The sequence below is a fragment of the Cavia porcellus genome, unplaced genomic scaffold, assembly GCF_034190915.1.
Source record: "Cavia porcellus strain 051 isolate PalLab524CR breed Dunkin Hartley unplaced genomic scaffold, mCavPor4.1 scaffold_19, whole genome shotgun sequence".
NCBI lineage: Eukaryota > Metazoa > Chordata > Mammalia > Rodentia > Caviidae > Cavia > Cavia porcellus.
The window spans coordinates 4,838,413-4,852,500 of NW_026947502.1; the positions used below are offsets into that span (position 1 = coordinate 4,838,413).

At 49.9% G+C, this 14,088-nt stretch overlaps 2 protein-coding genes across 2 annotated transcripts; one reads left to right on the top strand and one right to left on the bottom strand.

Annotated features, from left to right (window-relative positions):
• Window positions 1–4,524: 4,524 nt before the first annotated feature.
• On the bottom strand, window positions 4,525–8,967 carry Gdf9 (growth differentiation factor 9). The gene is made up of 2 exons (XM_003464506.5): window positions 6,423–8,967; window positions 4,525–5,733 (listed from the first exon to the last, which is right to left on the bottom strand). The coding sequence occupies exons 1-2, from the start codon at window positions 6,814–6,816 to the stop codon at window positions 4,808–4,810; spliced, it is 1,320 nt and encodes a 439-aa protein (XP_003464554.1). The 5' UTR covers window positions 6,817–8,967; the 3' UTR covers window positions 4,525–4,807.
• Window positions 8,968–9,106: 139 nt separating this feature from the next.
• LOC100722793 (cytochrome b-c1 complex subunit 8) lies at window positions 9,107–10,409 on the top strand. The gene is made up of 3 exons (XM_003464466.5): window positions 9,107–9,248; window positions 9,385–9,551; window positions 10,216–10,409. Exons 2-3 carry the CDS (start codon window positions 9,398–9,400, stop codon window positions 10,308–10,310), a joined length of 249 nt encoding a protein of 82 aa, XP_003464514.1. The 5' UTR covers window positions 9,107–9,248; window positions 9,385–9,397; the 3' UTR covers window positions 10,311–10,409.
• Window positions 10,410–14,088: the final 3,679 nt, after the last annotated feature.

Consider the following 14,088-nt stretch of genomic DNA (forward strand, 5'->3'; position numbering starts at 1 on the left):
CTGATGATGCAACTGGAGGTCCTAGAAAAAAAAAAGAACAACCCAAATCCACAGCTAGTACCAGGAAGGAAATTATAAAGATCAGAGCAGAAATTAATGAAATTGAGACTAAAAAAAATCCAAAGGCCAGGGATTTAGCTCAGTGTCATAAGTACCTGCCTGGCAAGCGTGAGGTTATGAGTTTGATCTCCAGAACCAAAAAAAAACCCAAAACAAAGAATCAATGAATCAAAGAGTTGGTTCTCTGAAACAGGAAAATAAACAACCCTTAACAAAATTTCACTCAGATCTATGCAATTAGAAATGAAAAAGAGGGGCTGGGGATTTAGCTCAGCGGCATAAGCGCCTGCCTTGCAAGCAGGTGGTCATGAGTTCGATCCCTGGTACCGATAAAAAAAAAAGAACGTTAGAGGAGATCTAATATTCCTCAAACTCTTTAATGAAATCAGAAGGGAAGTAATACACCCAAAGTCATCGCTGGAAGCAAGCGTTCTCCTAATTCCAAAGCTGAAAAGGACCCAACCAAAAAGGAGAACTACAGGCCAATCTCATTAATGAACATAGATGTAAAAGTTCTCAGTAAGATACTGGCACACAGAATGCAGCAAATCGTCACAAAAATTGGACCTCAAACAAATGAGGCTCATGCCAGGGATCCAGGGATGGTTCCATGTATGCAGATCAATAAATGTGATATATAAACAGAAGCAAGGACAAAAATCACTTATCTCAGGCAGTCCAGAAAAAGCATTTGACAAAATCCAACTTCCATTCATGATAAAAACCCTAAAGAAAATAGCAGATGTATTTATCTCAATCTGATAGAAGTCATCTATGACAAGCCAATGCCCAGCATCATAATAAATGGGGAGAAAGTGAAAGCTTCCCTCCTAAAATCAGGAACAAGACGAGGATGTCCACTGTCACCATCACTGCTTCATATAGTTCTTTTTTTTTGGGGGGGGGGGGAATCAAACTCACAACCTCATGCTTGCCAGGCAGGCGCTTATGCCGCTGTGCTAAACCCCCAGCCCTGTTTCATATAGCTCTTGAAGCATTGGCCAGAGTAATCAGACAAGAGAAAGAAAGGAATATGGATAGGAAAGGAAGAAGTTAAATTATTGTTATTTTTAGATGACACTACATAGAAGACTCAAAAACTCCAGCAAAATGAATTGAGAATAAACAAATTCAGCAGCATAATAGGATTCAAAATCAACACTCAAAAGTCAACAGCAAGACCAGGGATTTAGTCAGCGGCATAAGTGCCTGCCTTGCAGGGGTGCGGTTGTGAGTTCGATCCGAGGTACCAAAAACAAAACAAACAAACAAAAAATAATAGCAGTCCTGTACACCAACAGTACACACCAACAGAGAAATTAGAAAAACCACACCTTGACAATATCGGCTAAATCACTTAGGATTTCGCCTGAGGAAGTGAAAGCATCTACCATGGAAACCTCAGTACTGTCCTGAAGGAGGCAGAGGAGGGCATCACAGAACATGAAGCCAGCCCGTTCCTGGGTAGGCAGCACCAGGGTAGTCAAAGTGGCCACACTTGCAAAGCTGTTATGCAGACTCAACACAACGCCAGTCTAACAATCCTGAGATTTGTGTGGAATCAGAGGAGACCTCGAACAAATAGCAGAAGCAATTCTGGCCAGCAAGGGCAGGGCAGGAGGCCTCACAATCCCCGACTTCAAGTTACACTGCAAAGCTACAGTGATTTTAAAAAGCAGCAGCAGCAGCAGCAGAAGCATGGTATTGAAAAAAAAAAAAACAAACCAACCACCACTACAATGAAACAGTGGAACAGAGTCAAGGATGCAGAAACAGCTCCAGGGACGCTCAGCTACCTTCTGTTTGACAAAGGGGACAGATCCCATCATTAGAGGAAAGACTCCTTTAACAAGAGGTGCTGGAAAACACGGGTAGTCCACGTGCAGAAGGTCGAACCTAGAATCCTATCTCTCACCATGTACTAAAGCTAAAATAAAAATGGAACAAAGATCTCAATATTAAAAGAGTTGGGTGTGGTGCCTCATGCCAGTAAACCCAGCACTTGGGAGGCCGAGGCAGGAGGATCCATGTGAGTTCAAGACCAGCCTGGGCTACAAAGTGAGCTCAAGGCCAGCCTGAACTGCACAGTGAGACCCTGTCTCAATAAATAAATAAACAAACAGAAACAATATGCTGGAAGACAATGTAGATAAAACTCTGTTTTTTTGTTTTTTTGTTTTTTTTTTTTTGCTACTGGGGACTGAATTCACAACCTCGCGCTTGCCAGGCAGGTGCTTATGCTGCTGAGCTAAATCCCCAGCCCCAAGCACAAAGACTTTCTGAACAGAACCCTGTTGCACAGAAAACAATACCAAGAACCAACAAATGGGATCAAATCAAATTAAAAAACTTGTGCACAGCAAAGGAAACCACCGACAGAGAAGAGACGACCTACAGAATGGGAGTTTTTTTTCTTTTACCAGCTATATCCTTAAAGGACTAATATCTAGAATATATAAAGAACTCAAAATATTACCCCTGAGATATAAAGACCTACTCTAAAAACGGGCAACTGAAATAGATATTTCTCAGCTGAAGTTCGAATGGCCAATAAATACATGAAGAAACATGGCCAGCTATTCAAGAAATGCAGATTGAAACTACACCGAGATTTGACCTCACTGCAGAAAGTACGGCTACCATCAAGCACTCAGTCACCGATGCTGGAGAGATTTCGAGTGGGGGTGGGGAAAGAACCCGCATGCATCGAGGGCAGGAGCTCAGCCTGGTGCAACCAATTACGGAAATCAGCGCGGAACCCTCAGGAAACGGTAACCAAGATCCCATCTGACCTGGCTACTTCCCTTCCAGGTATCTCCCCGGGGGTTAGCGACCTATTGTGGCGGTACCTGAATAACCGTGTAGGTCGCGGAAGCAGCCAGGAACGGACAGACGCGGTTTTTACACGCAGGGGGTGTTCAGTACCCTGCCGCAAAGGAGGGGCTGAGGCATCGGTACAAAACTGGATTGCGGCTGAGGACCTGCCTGGCCAGCGCGAGCTGTAAGGTTAATCCCTGGTACCCAAAAAGAAAAAGATAATTGGATGTACCTTGAGCCCTTAACGTTAAGTGAAGTAAATCAAATACAAGTATCACATGGTTTCTCTTATATGCGAAACCCAATATATAAAACAATTCAAAATAAAGACCAAAGAAGGAAAAAAGTTATTGCAATCCAGTATGGTCAATGTATCTAAAGTATAGCTTTAGCATAATTGTTTTATGTTTTTTTTTTTGTTAGTCTGGCTGTTAATCTGTGTTTATAATTTTGTTGCTTTTGATTTTTTCATTTTGAGACAGGTTGCAGGCTGGGCTGGAACTCAGCCTCCTAGTGCTGGGATTGCAGGTGTGTGCCACCACACTTAACTTATAATTAATTTAATACGGATTTATAAATTAATCTGATGCTGCCAAAAAGAATTCAAAGGGGAAGGAGGAAGAGGGGGAAAAAAAGAATTGACATGTGTTTTACATAGGCACCGATTCCCACAATGAATGTAACGATTAGGTACTGCAAACACGTGCTAATTAAACTTAAAATTAAAAAAATCCTGAATCAAAATCACTGCAGCAGCCTCACTCTGTGCCTCCAGGACTTTCTCAAGGAGATTCTGAAAATCCACACAAAAGCTGGTGAGTCCCAGAAGATCTGCTCAGGAACATAACATGGTCAGCGCTGGTTAGTTTAGGCTTGCAGGGCTAAAGCCATCTGGAAATAGGCTTGCAGTGGCGGACTGAAACCAGCAAAAAGCCAACAAAAGAAAACAATGATTTTGAGTTTTATAAGAAGTTTAAAATGTACAAAGGGGAAAAATACATTTTAAAAATCGAAACTTTTCTTGGAAAACCAAGGCCATTTCCTTTCCATTAGAGGGCCCGGCTTTCCACTTACTTAAGGCACTGGTGCTCCAACTGTCACAGCAGCAGCAGGAGCTGGTTAGGCCGCATTCTCCCTGGTCCCAGCGAATCTCACCCCACCTGCACCCAGCCGGAGGAAATTGGCTTCCCTTTTACTCCAGATGAAAGGCCCAGGCCCAGCCAAGGCCAACAACTTTTAGAAATCCTTTTTCTCTTTGCTGAGACAAAATACCTGACACCAAGTTAAAGGAGAAAAGGTTTGTTTGGCTCCCAGGTTGTGGGGGTTCAGTCCATAATCAGCTGGCTCCAGGCAGGGAGGCTGGCACCGGAGAGCCTGTTCATGGCATCCACAAGGTAGCAAAAGCAGCAAAGGACAAAGCCTCCCACTGTGTGCAGGTGCCTACTCCACAGCAGGGTGGTGCTCACACCCTTAATCCCAGCCAGTCTCCCACCTTTGAGCCACACTCTGGAGCCAGCCACCTCTGAAAACCAGCTCTGACCGCAGGAGGCTTTGGGGTGGGGGCCATCTAGATGCAAGCCACAACTTCCTTTCTCCCAAATGACCACATACAAATTATCTTTATTTAATAAAACACGCACCACCGAGGCCATCGACAGGAATTTATTTTCCGGTTGCAGAGCACTGGGAGCGCTCTGAACTGTTGATCACCGCAGTTCCAAAATCTACCTTAAGACATTTTCCGACCGTGTGCAAAGAAAAACATGGCTCATGGAGGGGGAAACAAAAATAACGAAGCTCATTTTTAAAAAGCAAGCTCAGTGGTAACCAACCACGCCACCACCGGGGTTTTCTGTGGACACCGGGAGAGACGCCGCAGTGCACCCCTCGGCTGGCTGCACCAAGCGGCTCGGGCCAGGCCCGGGCGCGGTCAGCGGCAGGTGCAGCGGGTGGCGATCATGTTGTCGTACTCCTTGTAGGCGATGGAGGCGTCGGGCTCGATGGTCAGCACGCTCAGGGGCGCGTAGGCCGCGGGCACGCACGACGGCCGCGGCACCGACGCGTCCAGCTTCTCGCAGATGATGTTCTGCACCAGCGTGTGGAGCGGGGAGCCGTAGCGGTGGCGCACGGCGCGCGGACAGGCGCCCTGGCAGAACCGCGGGTTGTACCGCTGCGGGGCCACGATCCAGCGGTCCCAGCGCAGCTGCCGGAAGCTCAGCCTGAAGTCGTGCAGCTGGCACTCGCCGTGGGGGGACAGGAGGCGGCTCAGGTACGCGCCCAGGCTGGGGGGCGCTGCGCCCCGAGGCCTCTGCGCCGTGCGGCCCGGGCTCTCGCGGCCTCTCCGGGGCTGCCGAGCTCGGCCACCCGCTGCGGGCTGCTGCCCCGCGCTGTCCGGGGCCCGGGCCTGCGCAGAACTCTTGGACGGGAAGGACCAGCGGCCGCGCGGGGCCTGCGCGCTGGTGTCATTCAGGTACAGGATCAGGGAGGGCGGCACCCGCAGGGGCAGGCCGGGCAGGGGCTGCCCCGGGGCCCTCGGGCAGGTGACGTTGACGGACACCTGAACGCTTCTCTGGCTGGCAGCCAGCAGGGGCTGCAGGAGGGGGGTCACGTCGATCTCCAGCCATCTGGGGTTCTTCCCGAGTGCCAGCTGCGAGCTGCAGGGGGCGGAGAGGGCAGCTCCGGGGGGAGCCTGGCTGGGAGTGCCGGGCCCGGTGAGCACCAGCGAGCACGCGCATGCAGCCGCAGAGGTGAGGGCGGCGGCGGTGTCCACCGCGTACAGCAGCACCGACTTGAGCAAGTGTTCAACGGCGGCGACGCGGCCCAGGTCAAAAAGCAGGTCCGCCGGGGGAAAGGCTCCTGAGGACGAAAAGGACCGTCAGATCGCCTGCGCACACATCGGCTGGGCAGGACGGGAAGTCAAGGCCAGCACGCGGACCTCCCCGGGCAGCCGGGTGGTTAAAGCACTTTCCTAGCGAGCAACAGGCCCCGGCCTCCAAACCACTTCCATAAAAACAGGGGTATTTTGTAATATGTGATCTCTCCCCTAATCCCCCAACTCCACTTCCTCAAGCCTCGAAAACAAGATGAAGAGGGGACACTACACAGAGCAAAGGTAAGGGTGTCCTACCAAATCCCAGGCCTGGACACTTGTTCCCTGGAAAAAAATCACAGCAGCTTGACGGTGAGTTAAAGCAGAAACTCAAGTCTGAACAACCTGCTTCACATAGGAAGCTAACAAGGAAAGTAGTGGTTTTCTTTCGGCAAATCTATGTTAGGAAAAATCATCCTAGTAAGTTTAAACACTTGCTGGGCGTGCTAGTATACGCCTGTGATTCCAGCGCTTGGGAGGCTGAGGCAGGAGGATTGCTGAGAGGCCAGCCTGAGCTACGTGGTGAGTCCATGCCTAGCTGAAATGCACAGTCTCAAAAAGCAAACAAACAAACCAGAAAACAAAACCAAGCAGCAAAGCCCCAGTTCCTTTCTGTGCCTGAAACATAGACATTTCTACACCCCTCCAGCCAGCTAAGGCCTCAGCTCCCACACACCTGTCACCTGGCCTCCGGCTGAGTGCTTGTGCAGGGAGGAGGCAGTGAAGAGTCGGACAGTGTTGTAGAGGTGACTCCTGGTGGACTTGGGGATCCCCTCCTTGGTGGTGTACGTCTTATAGAGCTTCTTCATGTAGTGCAGAGCTCTGGAGTCAGGCTGCAGCCCAGGGGCCCCACCACGCCTGCCCCACAGCACCTTGAAGAGGGGCGGAAGCAGGCTGGAGCTGTGTCCCCCATCTACTGGCTGCTGCAAGGACCAGGGCTCCGCTTCAGGTTCCAACTTGCCGCTCACTGCAGCCCCAGCTTCTCCCCTAGATGCCCAAGAACTCAGATTCTTAGAACTCAGCCAAGCAAAGCAGCAAAAGCAAAAGAGGACGCTGCGGAGAAGCGCCATGGTGTGGGGGAAGGAACCCGGGCAACATCGCCCCGCGCCCTCGGCTCCCTAAAGGCCAGGAAGGCGCGCGCACGCGATCTCTTCAATACCTTCTAGGTGTGCGGCTGGCCTGGCATCACCTCTGCAATCAGGCCTCAAGGGTACCTGGCTGAGATACTTTTTATCAGGTTTATATCACTCAGCTGATAGCACCCTCATTATCCAATTTGCCCTCCTTAGATACAAATTTATATTCATTTAGCTTTCCGCTTACCCTTTCTCCATCACGTCCTTAAAACCCTGTACGTTACTGTTATATGAATGGACTAGGTAGCAGAAAGTCTAAGAAAAATTGAGGGATTATCTTAAAACCTTTTTTCTGAGAAATTAGGATTCTGTTTCACTTTGAGACAGCTGTGGTGCCGTCTGGCCTTGAACTCGCTATGTCTCCCTGGCTGGTTTCAAATGCTTTGATCCTCCTGCTTCAGCCTTCCGAGTACTAGGATTGCAGGTGTGCACCACCACACCCAGCAAGAAATTAGGGCTTTTATAATGTCCCCTAGGTGCGTTCTGAAACTGCAGGGGCATGTGGAAAAGTACTGTTAGTGTGCAGCTTAGGGCATTAGATTTACTCTCATCCATCCTGGCCACCGCTCCAGTTTCCAGGTGCTTGCAATAATTACTTGTGCATTGATTTTTTGGGGGCTATGGGACTTGAACTCAGGATCTTGCACTTCACAGGCAGACACTTATGCCACTGAGCTATCTTCCCACTCCTGTGCATTGATTTGTAGTGAAAGTTACAGTTGACAGCAAAGTTCCAGGAAGCAGAGAACTGTTAGGTTGTTCTGTCCTCCAGGGCGGCTTAGCACAGGCATGACTTGGCATTTTTTTTTTGAATCGGAAATCGAACTCAGGACCTTGCATTTGCCAGGCAATGGCTTGGCATTTTACAACTGTACTTGGCAGTATTTTAAAAGCCATTGAGTTGGGTGGGGTGGTATATGCCTGGAATCTCAGCACTCTGGCTGAGGAAGAAGGCTGTAGCCTGGCCTACATAGTAAGTTCAATGCTGGCTTGGAAGACAGTAGACAGAGTCAAAAAAAGAAAGAAGGAAAGAAAGAAAAGGAAAGAAAGATAGAAAAAAAAAAAGATGGACTGGGGGCAGTTACTTAGCTTACTTGAGACTCTGGGTTGAATCTCCATTACAGTAGGCGCCCCATTGGCCTTAACTAGTTTTAAAATATATTATCTTGATGTCTTTACTTCGGCTAGCATTTTTATCTACACAAGCTTTAGTTGAAAAGTTTTGAGCTATGTTTGCAGGTGCTATGAAATCAATGTTTTATTGATTATTTATTTTTGGTACCAGGGATTGAACTCACGACCACGCACTTGAAAGGCAGGCACTTACGCTGCTGAGCTAAATCTTGGGCCCCGATGTTTTATTTTTATGAATGACCCAGATGCGAGTAGAGTTCACTACATTATTTTTGTCCTTAACAGTTACAAGTATCTGTGTTCTTGTCTTGGAACTGAGACCAGGCTAGATACTGCATTTTAGAAAAATGAGGCAAAGGGGCACCAGGAAAAGCCAAAGGAGAGGCCACGGAGTAGCGCCCAGCAGGAGACAACCAGCTGGAAAAAGGCATCCCGCACTCACACGAGGTCCAAAGCCAGGCTGTGCAGTACCTATGCTGACAAAGCTAAGGTGCATTAGCAAAACTTAAATTTATTGCCTGCCCAGCCCGGCTGATTTGTAGCTCCAAGCAGCGTTATAAACGCTCCAGATTGCGTAGGGAGTGGTTAGTCCAGGTGACCGCGGTCACACACGGTGCAGTCAGGAGCCGCCCAGGACAAAAGTCAGGCCGCAGCCCGCTCCCGGAGACCACAACCCGGTGCCCCGCTCCGGGATTGGTAAGGATTTGGGCTCTGATGACTTTCGTAGCCAAGCTTGAAATGCCTGTGTTCCATCTTAAAGCACAGGTTACCAGAGGAAGCGCTAGATCCTTGGCTCTGATTCCGTACGGGGCCGCCGATGGCCCCTCAGAGCCACCGGACCAGATCACCTAACGCCCTGCGCGCCTCCGCCGCGGGCCAGCCTAGCTCTCCAAGGCCGGGAGGACTGGCGGCCCGGGAAGCGGCAGATCCCTTTCTCTTCCCGCCTTCAGCACCCGCCCCTTCCAGCCTGGGGTTCCCGGGGTTGGAACGAGTCGGGAGAGGGCAGCGCCTCCACACTGGGGCCTTCGTGCCCCGCCCAACCCCTGGTTACCGGCCAGCCCACTGCTCTTTAGAAGTGGGGGACCGGGTCCTCCCCTGGAATCCACAGACAATGGTACTCCCCGGAAGTGACTTCCGGTCTCTGGAAACGGCTTCCTGTCCCACCGGAAGTGACGCAAGAAGCGGGCGGTGCAGTGTCGGTATCGGGCGAGGTGACCTCGGTGCGCGCCTAGGTCAGGAAAGAATGGGGCCGTGCCAGGGCTGGGGTGGGGGGCGTGAGGAGTGTGGGGCGGGCATTGGGCCGTGGGCGCGCGCGGGCCGTGGCACGTCCCGACGCTGAGCGGAGCGCACCGACCCTTGCTTCTGCAGGGCCGCCGTGACCATGGGCCGTGAGTTTGGCAATCTGACGCGGGTACGGCATGTGATCACGTACAGCTTGTCGCCCTTTGAGCAGCGCGCCTTCCCCAACTACTTCAGCAAGGGCATCCCCAACGTGCTGCGCCGCACCCGGGGGTGCATTCTGCGCGTGGCGCCGCGTGAGTGGCCGGGCGGGGGCTGGGACGGGCGCTCTGAGCTTGCATTGCTGACAGCCCTTGAGTAGTCATACGATGACAGGACTGCTGGACTAAGGTCGCTCGGGTGACTCCAGCATTTCACTGAGGTTATCGTCATCCACTTATCGGTGACGAACTGTCTTGTGGATGTGCTGCGCTGTGGCGCTAGCCAGTTGTATAACATCATGAGGACACTGACTGCCTAACTGTACACTTTGTTTTGTTTTGAGACAGAGTCTCACTGTGCCGTGTAGCCCAGGTTGGCCTCGAACTCGCGGCGATCCTGCAGCCTCAGCCTCCCGAGTGCTGGGATCACAGGCCTGTGCCAGCAGGTCTGGCGACGTGAACACTTTTAAATGATACCTGGTTTTGTTGAGACACGGTCTCACGATGTAGTCCAGGCAGGCCTTGAACACGCAGCAGTCCTGCCTCAGCCTAACCAGAGCTGGGAGTACAGGTGTACTGCCCCGCGCCTGGCTGAATATTTTTTTGGTTAGTTGTTAAATGGGTTTGTAATGTAACCTTTCTTGCTGCTGTAATTTAAAAGGAGTATCGCAGCTAAAAAGCTAGAGAGCAAAAGGTGGGTAGAGAGGAGCATTGAGAACTGTGTTTTACATATGCTTTCTCTCGCTTTTGACTTTTAAAGCATTCGTACTGGCTTATCTTATCTACTCGTGGGGGACCCAGGAGTTTGAGAAATCCAAGAGGAAGAACCCGGCTGACTACGAAAATGACAAATGAGCACCTCACCTGTGTGACAGATCCTGCTCCTGACAGACCCTTCTTTGGGAGAGGAGTTTGTAGTTTCTTGAAGACACAATAAACTTGTTATGGGGTGCATATGGCGACTTTGCATTTTTGTGAGCAGAATTCTTGACTGCTGATGTTCAAGTTCATGCCGCCTCTCAGCGTGAGTCCTCAACAGTTTTGCAAATGTAGGCTTTCGGTGAAGGAGTGCGCTTACTCCTTACCCTAAACCTACAAGCAAGTACCTGCGTCCACAGCTGCTAACCAGTTTGGGTGCTGTGGTTTGTGGGGAGTGTTGGTTCTTGACCCTTTGCTCCTATTACAACCACAAGGCCTAGTAACTATGTGGTAATTACTGTGTGTCTGATATCTGCAAAGCCATGCTAATAAAGTTTTAAGCTTAACAATCTTTACCATTATTCCTACTTTGCAGATGAGGAAACAGGAGGAGGTTAAGAAATTTGCCCTCAAAAAAAAAAAAAAAAAAAAAGAAATTTGCCCTCCATTATGGAGCAGTAAATAGGAAAGGGGGGGGGGCAATGTGTGCTCTTAAAACTTAAGTTGCCTGGGGCTTCAGCTTAGTGGTATAAGCACCTGCCTGCTAAGTGCGAGGTCCAGATCCATCTAAGGCAGGCTGTCTTTAGCCTGAGAAGTCAGCTATAAAAGGAGGGGATGGGCTGATTCCTTTACCTGGACAGCAGGGCTCCACATTAAATGGCTATAGACCATCAGCTTAAAAGAGGTTACCTTGAAAAAGTTTCTCCCTGCTCTGGAGCCTCTGAATTACCCTTTTAGTCAAAGAGTCGTCACTTCCCCTTTACTAGATGGGAAAGGAAGGTATGGTTAGGTGTGGTTGGCAGTTGCATGCCTCTGGCTTTGTACTGTTTAGAACTTTTACAGTCCAGCTGAGCTTGTGGCTCAGGCTTTTTCTAATTATTACTGTTGCTTTTAAGAACCAAAATTATTTCAGCAAAAGACCTCACAACATAAACTCCATTGATTGCAAAGTAGGATATGGGAGTAGTGACAATCGTGGGCCCAAACCTTTAAATTGTCACTTCCGTGGGCCGGGGAATTAGCTCAGCAGCATTAAGCATCTGCCTGGCAAGCATGAGGTCATGAGTTTAATTCCCAGTACAAAAAAAAAAACTGTCACTTCCTTACGCTGATACTGGCAAGAAACCTACGTTATCGAGCCTTAAATTTCACATCTGTGTAACAGAAATACTCTTAAGTCCTTAGTTCGTGATGGAGAGGTGACATTTGTATCTGGCAAGGTGATAACTGGGTTAACAGCAGATATCTGAAGGTATTTTGGGCACCAGGCAGGGTCATTTTCCTGTTTAGCTCTTTGTTCAGATTTATTCCCTGGTCTTGTTGCCAGGTATTGCAACATGTTCAGGTCACAGATGCCTTTGGGAATCTGATGAAAGTTCTGGACCCAACGGCAGTATAACTGCACCCAACCTTATCTAGCCTTACTGAGGGAGCTTCCCAGGCCAGGGCCTCCCCTGCTGGACAGGAGCTTAAGGTCCTCCTACCCCAAGCTTCCAAGAGATATGGCACTCTTCCGTGTACCTGGTGGTGGCACACTACCTCTCTGGCCCCCTGGGTGTTACCAGCTCAAAAGAAGCAAACTTAGCAGATGCTGGACCCATCGGTCTGAATCCCTTTTTATCCCAGGATTGTTCCACTGAGGCAACCGTGATTGGTGTAAGCCCTTGGATGCACTGAGTTTCTGTTGATGCTAAAACAAAGTGCGCTGTAAAATGTAGGTCTGTCTCTTCCCTGGGGCCATGGTCTCACCTCTGCAGCAGGGGTGCTGAGGTGGTGGGTATGTGGGGTGTGTGCTGCAGCCTGGAGATCCTACACAACATATGAGTCCTGGGATCACTTTGTTTAAATTTGCAGACAACTTGAGCAGAGCTTTTGAGGGGAGGGCGGTTGCTGTGGGCCCCATTGCTTGCCATTCTCCCACCTGGAGCTCCCAGCCCTAGGTGTGGCTGCTTTTCGCTGGCCATGGCACAGCCACCTGCTCCGTGGATCCTTGCCCTGAATGCCTCTACCCTCTTGGGGTCTTTGTGGATCTGATGTGCAGGCCAGCACCAGCTGGCAGAAAAGCAAATACACTGTGACCTTTTATTGAACTTTTACCAGGAAGTTTTCCCATTTGCAAGTCGTTCATCTCTTCTTAGGTGCCTCCTGTTCAGGGATAGCACGCTCCCAATTACTGCCAAGTCCTGATGATCTCCTCTCCATCTGGGCTGTTTCCCACAGCTGCTCATGTCGGGTCTTCTGCTATCTCCTAGGCACACATCTCAGCTGTCCCCCAAGTTGTGTCCAGAGGGACCAAGTTTGCTTGTCTCATTTCCTTGTTAGTCAGTCATCTGGACCCCAAATGCCAGAGCAGGAGAGACTTGAGGTCTCCCCTCTGACTGACTGAACAGAAGGCAGAAGCTGGCAGACTGTCAGGTGTACTTGGAGACCCGAGGCTCCTCCCTTCCAGCCAAGCAAGCATTCTTTCCTGACTGAGGCTGCTGAGGCCTTTTTACCAAAAAAGTGTGTAACGATTTATTCAAAATACTTGACTGCAGAGCGCCCATGAACTTTATCTTAAATCTTAGGAGCAGGTCTTCACAGTCTCAAGTCATGGGATAGCTATGGGCAGTGGCTGTCCAGTTAGATCGGTTCCCTGGGTGCTGCTCTGAGTTTGAGCAGCTGTAGATCCATATCTACAGCTACAGTCCGTGTACATGAGGCACTTGCCCTGGCTTGCTCCTAGAGAACACACGTGGTGAGTCCTCAGGGAAGGCAGGTGGCACCTGAGAGCCCTGACCCATGAGGATGCTCTGGCCTTTTTCTATGCACAGGGAGCGCAGGCTTAGGCTTTCTTTCCTTGCCGTGGCTTAGCAATGAACACTGGTCTGATTCTGCTAGGAGGGCAGAATGTAGGGTGTGTGGATTCATCTTCAGTTTTTCTGGTTTGCAATTTTTAAAAATGAGATTTTATTTTTTTTTTGCATCAGGGATCAATCTCACAACCTTTTGCTGGCCATGCAGGACTTGTGGCACTGAGCTAAATCCCTGGTGCTTTATTGGTAATTTGGGGTATGTATAATGATCACAGTCTTCATAAAGAATTTGTACATGATATAACCGATTTTCCTCCCACCCCACTTACAAAGGGCCTCATGTTTTGAATGGGGCCTGTCACTGCAGGCTGGTGAAGGGGAAGCTGGCGGCGAGCCCACAGACCCAGCTAGTTCTGGGACATCACACTGTTCAGCCTGTTGCTTATCAGATTTGTGCGCTTACTCAATGCTCGATGGGTGACCACGCAGCCTCTCCTCACCCCTGCAGGAGTTCCTTGTTAGTGCCCTTCCTGGGTTCATTCAGTCCCGGACCTCAAGGATAAAGAAAGAGAGCAGCTAAGTGGTCTTGAGTTTGTAGGGCTGGAGAGTTTGGTTTGTGGACAGAGTTACTCCTCAGTGGTTTAAAGTCCAAGGCGAAGTGGCCCCTCTCAGCCAAGCTCCATAGTCCCAAGAGGACTGGAACCAGGACAGACTTGAGGAGTCACATCCCACCCAATGCCGACTTTTAGAGCCGTCGTACCATCCTACTTCACCTTTTTTGGGTCTTTTTTCTTTTTATCAGTAACAGGGATCGAACTCACGACTGCCTGCTTGCAAGGCAAGTGCTTATGCCGCTGAGCTAAATCCCCAGCCCCAATCCTACTTCACCTTGGCAAGAGCCTTCTATTTGCCTGGCCACA